Genomic DNA, 11,756 nt, shown 5'->3' with positions numbered 1-11,756 from the left:
GAGGAGGAGGAAGAGGAGGAGGAGGAGGAGGAGGAGGAAGAAGAGGAGGAGGAGGAGGAAGAGGAGGAAGAGGAAGAGGAAGCAGCGACGGAGAAGTCGCCGAGCGTCGGCGAATCTCAGCTCTCGGTCTCGTTCAACGCCTCCTCCGACCGCAGCCTGGTGATCAAGATCTGCACCAACAGGAACTCTCAGTTCAGCGTGACCAGTGCCGCCGCCGTTAGCCGGGCCTCCGAGGAGAACAACAACGCGGAGGGGTCCACCGCGTCGAAGGAGAAACTCGCGAACGGGGAGAGGGAGGTGCTCGGCGACGAGCAGGGGAACGACGACAGCGACTCCGACAGTGAGAAACTGGCGGTGGTGGACAGCAATCCGGAGGAGGACGAGACGAAGATGGACGGTGAGGTGAGCGGCGGGCTATTCGACGTGGTGGAGGAGACCGACGTGCCGAACGAGGGCGCGAAAGGGCCGGATGGTGAGGAAGCGAGGAACGACGACGACGGCATCGCCCTGGCCGGTGAGGACACGCCCTGCGTCGACCTGAACGTCGAGGGCACCCTGGACAGCATGGAGCTGAACGAGCTGCTGAAGCGCTGCATAGAGGCCGCCAGTCCGCTCTGCGTCTACTGCAACCACGCCCGGTGCATCGCCGTGAACGGGAAGCAGCTGGGCCTGCACATGCTGGCGGAGCACAAGTTCCAACCTCAGCACCCGGCGATCATCATCCACGCGGAACAGTTCACCACGCGGGTGAAGCGCTCCCTGGACGAGCTGGAGTGCCGTTACTTCAACCTCAGCACCTACGACAGCGCGAAGGGCACGTGCAACGTGCCGCAGGTGAGGACGTACGAGTGCTTCCACTGCAGGTTCCACTCGACCGTCCACAAGGAGCTCTACCTGCACAACCGGAAGATGCATCAGAAGACCATACTGATCTGCATAATGTGCAAGTCGACCTTCTACAGCTACAGCGAGCTGCTGTGCCACCTGTGCCCGGGCGTCTACTCGCCCAACATGAACCTCCGCTACCGATGCTGCCTGTGCTCGGTCGGCAGCCTGCCCTCGTCCTTCCGGCTGATGGTGCACCTGCGCAAGCAACACCACGCCTGCGACGTCTGCCTGGAGTCCACCGGCAACCAGCAGCGGCTCTCGAACCACGTGTGGAAGCACAAGCTGCACCACCTGTGCTACCGCTGCGGCATCGCCTACCGCAACAAGCCGGACATCACGAAGCACCTGTTCTGGAAGCACGGCACCGAGAGTGTGCTCTGCCGGAAATGCGTGCAGAAGAAATGGCCGCACATCTACCACTTCTGCATACCGCCGGCGGAGTTCAAGTGCGACGAGTGCGAGTGCAAGTTCAAGCGAGCGGTCGCCCTGAAGGTGCACAAGAGGCTGCACTCGGCGAACCTGCCGTACGGCTGCGACGAGTGCGCGGACCGCTTCATCTCGCGGAAGCTCCTGGCGAAGCACCAGCTGAGCCACAGGGAGCCCGAGTCGCGGAGCGTCGACGTCAACGTCACCGACGTGGACGAGCCTCGTCCGCCGGCGGAGGGACCGGCCGAGAAGGACGCGACGACGACGACGTGCGAGGCGACGGAGATCGTCAAGGACGCGAAAGAGGCTGTGAAGAGGGTGGTGGACGTCTACGATCTGCCGCCGCTCAACCTGTCGTCCGAGAGTGACACGGACAGCGAGGAGGAGAAGGCAGGCGCCGAGAGGAACGCCGGGGAGACCGTCGAGGAGGAGGCCGTCGACGCCGCGTTGCTCGACGATATCGTCGTCGACGTGGAGCGCAACGAGGAGGAGAAGAAGCAGGAAGCGCGCATCATGGACGGCATATGGGACAACTTCAAGAGCTACGCCGCGAGTCTGGAGATGAAGGAGTCCGGGCAGAGCTTCGCCGCCGGCTTGAAGGAGACTCCGCCCGACCCGGCCTACCTCAGGAGCCTCGTCCTGGCCGACCACGATTACTGCGTCGTGTGGCCCGAGGACGGGGAGCGAGCGACGACCTCGAAGGAGGGGGAGGAGGACCGCAGGAGTCGGTCCCCCAGCCCGAAGAACGTCGCCGAGACCGAGCAGACGGCGAAGCGCGCGAAAGCGAGGAGTCCGAAGAAGAAGAAACGCAGCGGCAGCACGTCGTCGAGCGACTCTTCGAGCGACACCGACAGCACCAGCTGTTCCTGCGGCACCAACTGCAGCTGCAGCAGCACCTCGTCCGGCAGCTCGTCCAGCTCCAGCAGCAGCTCTGACTCCGACAGCTCGACGTCCGAGAGCTCGCCCAGGAAGGGCCGGCGCGCCCGGAAGGAGAAGGAGAGCCGGTCGGTCGAGCCGAAGAACAAAGAAGAGGTGACGATCGAAGAGAACGGCATCATCACGGTGGACGAAGAAGTGGTGGCGAGCGAGCCGGCGTTGCCGTCGATGCGGGAGTCCGACCTGGAGACCGACGAGACCGTCACGGACGAGGATTTCTACGACGAACATCCGCAGCCGCTCAACAACACTCTGCTGGCGGAGAAGCGCAATCAGCTGTTGCTGCTGGCCACCGTCTCCACGTCGGTGGAACAGCAACGGCCCGGCCAGCTGAACAACGGCGTGCCGGAGGTGGCGCCGCCGGCGACCGAAGACCGGCCGGCGCAGAAGAGGAAGACCAAGACGAAGAAGCGGCGGAAGGGCGAGAGGGCGAACAAACGCAACGCCACCGTCGAGTCGATCAAGCTGAACATTCCCAAAGCGTACTACCAGAAGAGCCCGGCGTTCGCCGTCTCGTCGCCGGCGATGCTGTCGAGCAGGTCGTCGACGCCGAATCTGCCCAATGACGTTCACGCGACGGAGACGCTGCAGACGGCGAACCCGGCGAGTCACAACGTAGGCGGCAGCGGCTCGGAGGCGGAGAATAAGAGGTCTTCCAAGAGGAAACGCGTGCCGAAGCGCTTCTACGGGGACTCGAGCGACGACGAGCCTCACGAGAAGGCGGCGCACAAATGGGGGAGCAGGAAGCCCGTCGAGGCCGTCGCTTTCGCGCCGCCGCCGCCGAGCCCGAAGTCGGTGCCGCCTTCGAGATTATCCTTCGGCAAGGTCGTGCAGCAGACAGCCTACAGACCGGTGGAGAGCCAGCAGCAGGCGTTGCCGGTCACTCTGGCGTCCGCCACCGAGTCCGAGGGTGCCGCGGAGAGCAGCAGCGCCGAGAGCACCGAGTCCGAGATCGACGTGGACGACACAGTGGAGAACGAGCAGAGGAGGAGCTACAACGTCGGCCTAATACCGGCCAACGAGACGGGCCCCGAACGACCCGTCAAGATTTATTGTTATTGCCAGTGCCCGTACGACGAGGTATCGGAGATGATCGCCTGCGACGGCGAAGACTGCCGCATCGAGTGGTTCCACTTCGAGTGCGTCGGCATCATGGTGCCGCCCAAGGGCAAGTGGTACTGCCCCGACTGCCGGAAGAAGCACAACATCACGCAGAACAGTGACGAGTACTGCGATTGATAGTTTCGTCGGGCGCGCGAGCGAGCGCGAGACGACGGCGCGGAGGGCCCGGCCCGTCCACCCGCTCGGTGTTACCAAATTCGACGGAGTTGCTTTTCTAGGCGCGTTGCTAGCGAGTTGTTCCCCTTCTTTCTTCTTCGTTACCCTTCTTTCTTTTTCCAGCGAAGAGAGACGCTCTACCGGTTCCACTGTTGATATTTTTCTTAAGCCTGTCGTGCGGGAGAGGGGGAGAGAGACGGAGAAGTGCATGTGTGTGTGTGTGTGTGTGTGTGTGTGTGTGTGTGTGCGCGTGTGTGTGGGTCTGTACATACTTGTAAATACGCCGTAGAATTTTTAAGAGTGAAATCAGCAGTTTTTTCTGTACATTTCTTTGTACTTCTTTCAACACAGCGCCATGTATAAATATTTAGCGTAGATAGGTAGATGAATTAGGTAGGTAGGTAGGTAGGTAGAAGTAGTAGATCACAAAGTACGGGAGAGTCNGAGAGAGAGAGAGAGAGAGAGAGAGAGAGAGAGAGAGAGAGAGAGAGAGAGAGAGCCTAGCTTCGCGAGGGCAGGGCTGTGTTTTACGATTTGGAATATTCCCACCATAACAGGCCATTGTGATTGTCCGCGCTAGAAACTCGTGTATCTCTTCATCACCTTGAAAAAGACCAAAGTGAAGCGGCACGAATCCGGTTCTTCGAACAACGAGCCGCAGCGGACACGCGCGGTCCTGTAGTTTCTTCTCTTCTCTCTCTTTTTTTTTTTTTAAGTCACGATTAAACCGTTCTAAATTTTTTAATCGAAGACCCGTTAAGTTTGCACCACGTTCTCTGATTGATTAGTCGTTATTGAGACGTTATTTCTTTTTTTTTGGATCACCATCACCCTTTCAACGCTTTCTCAAAGCGATGTACTTCTCGAGAGGCGAATCTTTTCTTGCTTCTAGTCTATCTCGTATTGTCGAAAAAAAGAAAAAAAATAGAAGGATATTTTTTGAGCGAAACGACGACGTCCTTTTTCGAAAACTACGGACAGTTTTGTGCCACATTAAGAGAGAGAGAGAGAGAGAGAGAGAGAGAAAGAGAACCCGAACGATAGAGCGATAATAGAGTCGTAGCCGCCGAGACTAATTTTCTTATTAACGTATCAGCGTAAAGACAAGAGTTGTAACAAATCGGCAAGAAGGTGAGCGAGCACCAACCTCTGGACGCTAATGTACAATCAATTGATTAAACGATATCGCATATATAGATATATGTGTATAAAATATATGTGTGTGCAGCGCGCAGTGATGCGAGAGAATCAAGACGCGGCCCTCGTCGGAAAGGGGGTGGTAGGGGGCGCGTAGGCATAAAGGGGGAGCTTTTTAAGTGAGGCTTTGTGCGGAGCACTTTCGTGCGCTCGCAGAACTGAAAATCTGCTCCTCTTTGCGTGCGTAAACCCTCCGCTTCCTCCTCGACGAGCCGCCGCCACGGTTTGATTCAGGCATATCACCGATTATTGTATGCACAAATATATAAATATATATCTATATATATATACACATAACATACACACACACACACACACAGAGACGTTCAACGCGCGCGGCAATCACAAAAGTACGAGGGGACGCCGGAAAAGTTCACAAATATCCACCGAGCAGTATTACGGAGACGAGGACGCGAGGAGTGCGATTCGTCGCGCTCTCTCACATCCGATTCTTTCGAGTTTCGTTGTATCCGTCCTTTGTATCCTTTTGCATCAGTCGTGAGAGAACGGACAACGAACGAAACACGAACACGTCGACGGCAATTTCGCCCGCGTTTCTTCCTAGCGCTTCTCTTATATAATCTTCATCCAAACTCTACTAGCGGAAAACCGAGGTCGCAGTTTGTCATTGTTTTTTATTTGTGGATTGCTTGCGTTCCGATAATGCAGCTCGCGTTACACAGCGGTACGATAGCCGATAAACGCCTCTTAGAGTACCGACGATGCGAAAGTCGCGCTGATCCCTCGATTTGTCAGCCCTAGTTTTCTCCCTCCGGCAATTCGACACCCATGATGTCCATGGCGAAATCTTTGTAAGATATTCTCTGTATCATAACGTAAACAATACATTACTCTCGGGAAGCCTAATGACGTCTTTCCTACTCTGCATTCCATCACCCTCGATCGTTTTTCAAACAAATCGCGTGGCCGGTTACCGCTGGAAGAATCTTCGAGTCGAATGACGGCTGCTCGGTTTCGCTCGTTTCCTTATCGAACGGCGCGAACAGTCTGAGACACGCGTGTGCTTCCTGAAGAGACAACGGTTCACCTGTGATGAGAGAAATCGGTTCAACATCTCGTTGGTTGTTACGATTAAGGGGGTTGTAAGTGAATTTTCAATATCTTATGTCATTTTAAATATAAGATCTGACTATATCATTTTAAATATTACCAATCGGTTTATACCTAATGGTTTAAAGTTGGATTTATGTGTCACTTTTTCAGCAGAATCTAGTATTAATAAGTAATGTACCGATAGGCTTCTGACGTTCGGACGAAGCTTCCGATATTACTCTACCAAGTAATGTGTCTACAAATTGTTCTCGCGTTAAGGAAGGATCCTCTACGCTGGCGAAACGCTCTTCTACGAAAGCATGGAAAGCCCGCTTAGTGTGATCAACGGTGAGTCCGAACGCTGGCCGATGATTCAAGTAAAGCCGCACAAATTCCTCGAATGTTATCTCTTCGCGAAGCTTGCCGGTTTCAACGTGATCTCTGCAGCATACTTCTCTCGTAATGTTTTCTATCTAAAGTTGATCCGTCTTAGCAAAATAATCCGCATGTAGCTCCGAAAATTCCGCGTTCCGCAGACTTTTTTCAGAAACCATCATGCTAACATGCAAATTTCTAGCTTCATAGCACGTCAACATGTTGGCTGCACACGCGGATATTATTCATATTATACTTAATTTGTAACTGTAAATCCTTTTGTTTAAACTCCAGATGCAAGAAGATATACAGAAGCAAGGGAAGAAAGAATAAAATCAAAATAAGAACAAAAATGTTACGATATGAAATTAGAAGAACGCGTTACAACACGGCACCAACACCACCAACGTCAAATATTACCTCTTCATTGCTGGGATAATATCCGACAGCTCGCATAAGATTCGGAATCCTCTCGACGGTCACAGTGTCGGTAATGACTCTAGCAACGGTTGTGTACTCTCCTTGATGCAAGATCTGGGCGTAGTCAAACAGATCTTTCATCTCATTCATCAGCCATCCTTTTTCTCCACCTTCGATGAGACAATGGTAAGGTGAGATACCTCGGCCGCCCGATCGCGCCACTATGTCAACAGAACTGGAAAAAAATATTATCTTAATCACAGCCTGACATCAAGCTTCGTGTCACTGCAGCCAATTAAGACGATGACGTCAGAAGAGCGAGAGATCGTATATACTCCTAGCTGGGCAAACGGATTTTTTCCTGACCCATTGATAACATTGTGAAAAGCATGTGTAATTCTTTTATCAGTATAATACGAAATTATGAGAAAAATTATTTTTCGCTTCTGATTTCAAAATTTACTATAACGAAATTCAACTATTTTATTAAGGTGTTCTCACTTGAAATTGATTTCCCATATTAAGACACACGGGTCATTGTAGCCTATGGTAAACATGATTTCCTTATTGCTGCTGACGGAGATGTCCATTATCTGCGATGAAAAGCGGAATATATGTAAATATACATGCCATTTCGTAGAAGAAGGATACTTCATAAATGTGCAATGCCTAACTTTTTGCGGATGACCCGTCATACTGTGGATCTTGTAAGGATTACCGTCGAGAGGTAGAAGCTGAAGACCGATTTCCCTGTCGGTAGCAAACACCATGTAGCCTTTGTCGTCCACCAGTTCATCTGTTAGAACCTACCGATGTTACAATGATTTCAACGCAATCACGAATACTAGATAAATCATAAAATATCGAACAAATCAACAACTTGGAAACGTTGTACTGGTTCTCCTATTGTTGGACCTAAGTAAGTACCGCGAATCATTTTAGTGACGTCGTCGAAAATCTTGTACTTGTACTGCAATCATGATCGTGCATCATTACTCGCAGATTCTGGAGTGAAATAAGACAGCTCGAGGATTACCTCGGAGTTTGAGATCACGAAGATATTCCCGTTGCCGGGGTACCGCGCTAAGCAGAGAGGAGTGGCGGTGTGCTCGATTCGCTTGATGTGCAAGATCTTGAGCCCTGGCTCTGGATAAGGCCCGCTATGATAAAAGAAATTACCCTTTTCAAAAAAAGGTAAAAAAAGGAACCAAACGGTAACCGTTCTTTTTAAATATTAAAAAAAATTGTTTCTGAGAGAACATTATAATAAAATTCAATGTATTAAACATTAATTCTGAGCTACACCAATTTAATCTTGTATTCTCAAAAAATGCTATCAAAAAGTTAACGCTCAGTAAAAGTGAACCTCCTAAAGACGTTTTCAATTTAAAAAATTAAGACCTCCTAAAGATATCTCTGGATTTCATCAGATTAACCGTTATAGTCGAGAAATGTTGTCCGCGTTGAATTCACGCCGTCGCGTAAATATATACATAATATAGATTATAAGTATTGTAATTATACTTTGAATATTCCGACAAAATTATTACAAACCGCTTGAGACAATCTGATCGGGTCAATTGAATAGATGCAACAATTCTAAAGATACGCGCGATTTACCTGTGCTCGAGATCGTACTCGACGAGTTCTTGATCCTCTCCCAAGGAGAAGAACCGTGGTGTTTTGGAGTCAGACACGTGGCCCGAAAGCCCGAAAAGTATGTCCCTGATGGGCAGATAATGCGAGTGATGTTTTCCGATCAAGTCCCACGTGTTTCCCGTGGAGGCGGTGTTGCTCCTTTTAAATACCACCACCGTCAGCGCATTGTCCTGAAAGGTGAGTACCCCGTTATACGCGAAGAAATGTAGAACTTCGAGATCTTAAGTCTCGCAAAAGACACTTCACGCGTATATGCGAAAATATAATTTGTGAGAGTAATTGTAAAAAAACGTAAAAGGGTAATTTTTCTCAAGAAAAATGCTGTTAATCAGTACAGGAATAAACTCGTCGATATTCTCTGAAGAAGTTACGTGTGCAAGTTCCAAGTAATTTACAAATTATATTTGGAAATAAGCTCGGCAGACAACGCTTTTCGAGAAAGAGAAGTGGGAGACACTTTCCATGGTGATTCCTTAAAAGCGTGAACTCTTTCTTACCGCGTAAGCCATGTATCCGGCACACTGCGTGAAGGTGATTTTATTAATGGCCGTGGCAGAGTGCTTGTACGGTGTTTCGTTCAATAAATCTAGGGTAATGTGATGCAGGATCCAAAGCGCCCCATTTTCCAAACCGCACGTCAGCATATCGCCTGAGAAAGACAAGCTTTTTTCTTCATCTTGACGATGAGAAGAAAACTCGAGAGTTCAGTGATGCGTACATCTTGGCGAAAATTTTACAGCCGTGACGGCTCTTAATGACTCGTGGGTTTGCGGGCACGTGACAAAAGCGACATTTCCGCTCATTATCTGTTCCTCGAGAATCGGTTGGAAGTCTAAAGTGCTCCTGGAAGTGATCAGGACGAGTTCTTCGTGATTGTACAGGCGTACAGTGCCCTGTGCGTCCCCCACAACGACGTGGTTGCTGCGGTTGAGAAACTACCGCTACATATCTTGCGGAAATTGTGACAATTGAAGGAAAAAAAATCGCGACAATCATTTCATTTCCGTGTAAATTCGTCAATTAAATCCTTTTACCTTTCTGGATTAGCGTCCAAACTGGTCGCGGCCACAACCGAGTGGCGCAACACGGAATAATATTTCTGCTTCGGAATATCTATCAAAGCGATTATTCCCGTACAAGAACCTGACGCAGGAAAAAGAAGATACTGATGATTTACGTTTTGTTAGGCAAGTCGTAAAATATTTCTAGATAAAAGTCTTACAAGCGAGAAAAGTTTGGACGTTGAACGGCGAGCAGTGCAGAGTAGCGTCCGTCGGCGGGTGACTCGGCTTTTCAATCGTCGAAGCTCGCAGATCAGATCGAAGATCGAAGCTTATCCATCGAATGCAGTCAAGATCGCAGTTCTTGTACCAATACAGAAGTCTTAATTGATAATCGTAGAAAGCGATACGGCCGTCCGAGTTCCCCGTAACGAGCATGCTGCGATATCAACGCGATATTAATCGTAATTTGCGAAATTTATGACGCAATTATCAGATTGTAGACGATACTCTTCGTAATCGGTGATGACGGTGATATTGCATTTCTGTAAATCTACAGTCTTGATGTGCTTCTTCCTTTGGTTCCTCCTGTAACTGGGATCGTCGGTCTCGCGCTTTCCCTCTGGAGGAACGTCGCCCCATATTAAGATACATCCTGGAACAGTCGCGATGATAACGTCGGACTTATAAGTAATCGTAACTGATTGTTGAAAACCAGAAGATACCGTTTGCAGTCGCTGTGAATACTTGTTTCACTTTCGAAACGTAGCAAGATCCGTTGAAGATTCCGGTACGTCGAAGTTTCGCCGATACTTTGGGGCAATTGTAGTTCAAAGCGTCGCCGTCCTTATTCGTAAAATCCGAAAAAAATATAGTGATAATCTTCTCTTCAAAATTATACAAGAATATATTTCTCCCGTTTTCGACAAACAGAGGGACTTTAGTAAAAACGTTCGATCGTAAAATGTTACCCAAGTTAGAAACAAGACGTGATAATCGGTCGTCAATGCAAATTGTTCCGGACACTCGTCGTTGAAGATTACTTCCTTCACGCGCTCGGACGTTGTGTCGGTCAACGAGATTGACGCTGAAAATTTCATCCACATTAATAACAATGAAAAGATGAAATTAATGAAAAAGATCAGTCACAAGTGAGACAGCTGTATCGTGTCTCGGGATAAAGAAGATCGATCAACGCGAATAAACAAATCGAGAGAACGAACCGTTTGGTTTGTCCTCGTCACGCAACCAGAAATGAACGTCCTGGCACTTTCCGTTGCCGACGGTGACTACGTACTTAGCATTCGGACTGATACGAGCAGCTGTCATACTTTCGTTTCCATGCGGGTGGAATAAGGTGTAAACGGGAGCTCTGCGTATTTCAATGATTGCGCTCAAAAAACCCGTATTGAAGTAACACGTCAATCGGCATGAAAATAACGCGTAATTTCCACGATTAAATTTTTTTACTGTCTCCCCAAGAAGTATTTGCCTTTTCTCTGTGCTCCAGACAACCACCGTGCAATCCTCCTCAAAATCAGCCGTCAGTAGCCACTCGCCATCGCGCGTGGTCGATAATGTTCTCACGGCATTTTGCTGGATAACAAGGCAAAAAGGCCCTTTTCAATGTCAATTCCACAAAAAGCGGAAGTAACACTATGAGAGGAAAAAAAATATACCAACGTGGCCTTGAAGCGGCGATACTTCCTCCGAGCTGTAGTCGTACATCACGGCCATGTGCGAGCAGGCGTACGCCAATGACGTGCGATTGTCCGTAGTTAGATTAACAATCGGCACTGCTGGATTAATCCCGAAGGACCATCGGAATCTCTGGAGGAAATGTATCCATTTTTCACGCTCGAGGACAATTCGTCGGCAAGACACGTGTCATCGCAATTTCGTTCATTCACTCACGAACGGGCAGAAATCACGCTTGGCCGCTTCCGGATACGTTTTCCTCGCGTCTACGTCGAAACTTCGCGTTACTTCTTCGGCATCCGTCAAAGGAAATTCGCTGGGGATCGAAGCTGCCGTGGTATACATCGTTAATTAACACGTCGAACGTGATTGTAATATTAAATTCGTGAAACTGACGAAGCGGGGCTTGAATTTGCGCCCAGTTCTTGTTTTTCAAGACGTGATCTGAATATAGATGATTCTCTTTCTTTTTTTAAAGCGTATAGAACAGATGATTAGAGATAAGTGAACACCCGTCGAGACGAAGCCGAGGCGGATTCGGTGATTCTCATTCACTGATTAAACGATAACGTGGCCGGAGGGAGGATGTCTGATCTTTATTCGTGGAGGAAATTGTTACGACAGACGCATACAGAAGGCTCCAATGCTGTCTCATTCCCCAGCGACATCAGAAATTTCCAATTGGACGCGTCACTTTTTCAATATTTATGCATCATGACTGCTGTTTTGAAGCATCGCTTCCAATTCGTCAAATTATCAAGTCATAATGCACGAATACTGGCACCTATAATGCCTGTGATCGGAAATTTTCGATATCTAGAAAAC

At 49.4% G+C, this 11,756-nt stretch overlaps 2 protein-coding genes across 2 annotated transcripts in view; one reads left to right on the top strand and one right to left on the bottom strand.

Annotated features, from left to right (window-relative positions):
* Window positions 1-4,141, top strand: part of LOC106748736 — a 7,581-nt gene extending 3,440 nt beyond the window's left edge. Inside the window, exon 3 of the mRNA XM_014627567.1 lies at window positions 29-4,141. Coding sequence (XP_014483053.1) covers window positions 29-3,489 — 3,461 coding nt within the window. The 3' untranslated portion in view covers window positions 3,490-4,141. The remainder of the gene's footprint in view (window positions 1-28) is intronic.
* An 87-nt stretch (window positions 4,142-4,228) lies between these two features.
* On the bottom strand, window positions 4,229-11,276 carry LOC106748720 (WD repeat-containing protein 66-like). Its single transcript, XM_014627543.1, has 17 exons — window positions 11,148-11,276; window positions 10,917-11,063; window positions 10,457-10,829; window positions 10,205-10,320; window positions 9,959-10,079; window positions 9,744-9,888; window positions 9,455-9,672; window positions 9,267-9,375; window positions 8,951-9,153; window positions 8,730-8,881; window positions 8,194-8,402; window positions 7,610-7,733; window positions 7,248-7,379; window positions 7,075-7,166; window positions 6,574-6,808; window positions 5,661-5,773; window positions 4,229-5,549 (listed from the first exon to the last, which is right to left on the bottom strand). The coding sequence occupies exons 1-17, from the start codon at window positions 11,274-11,276 to the stop codon at window positions 5,351-5,353; spliced, it is 2,817 nt and encodes a 938-aa protein (XP_014483029.1). The 3' UTR covers window positions 4,229-5,350.
* Window positions 11,277-11,756: the final 480 nt, after the last annotated feature.

This window comes from Dinoponera quadriceps, unplaced genomic scaffold, assembly GCF_001313825.1.
Source record: "Dinoponera quadriceps isolate SergipeBrazil2010 unplaced genomic scaffold, ASM131382v1 scaffold3127, whole genome shotgun sequence".
Taxonomy (NCBI): domain Eukaryota; kingdom Metazoa; phylum Arthropoda; class Insecta; order Hymenoptera; family Formicidae; genus Dinoponera; species Dinoponera quadriceps.
Note: the sequence above shows the minus strand (reverse complement) of the source record. Positions and strands in the feature narration are given on the sequence as shown.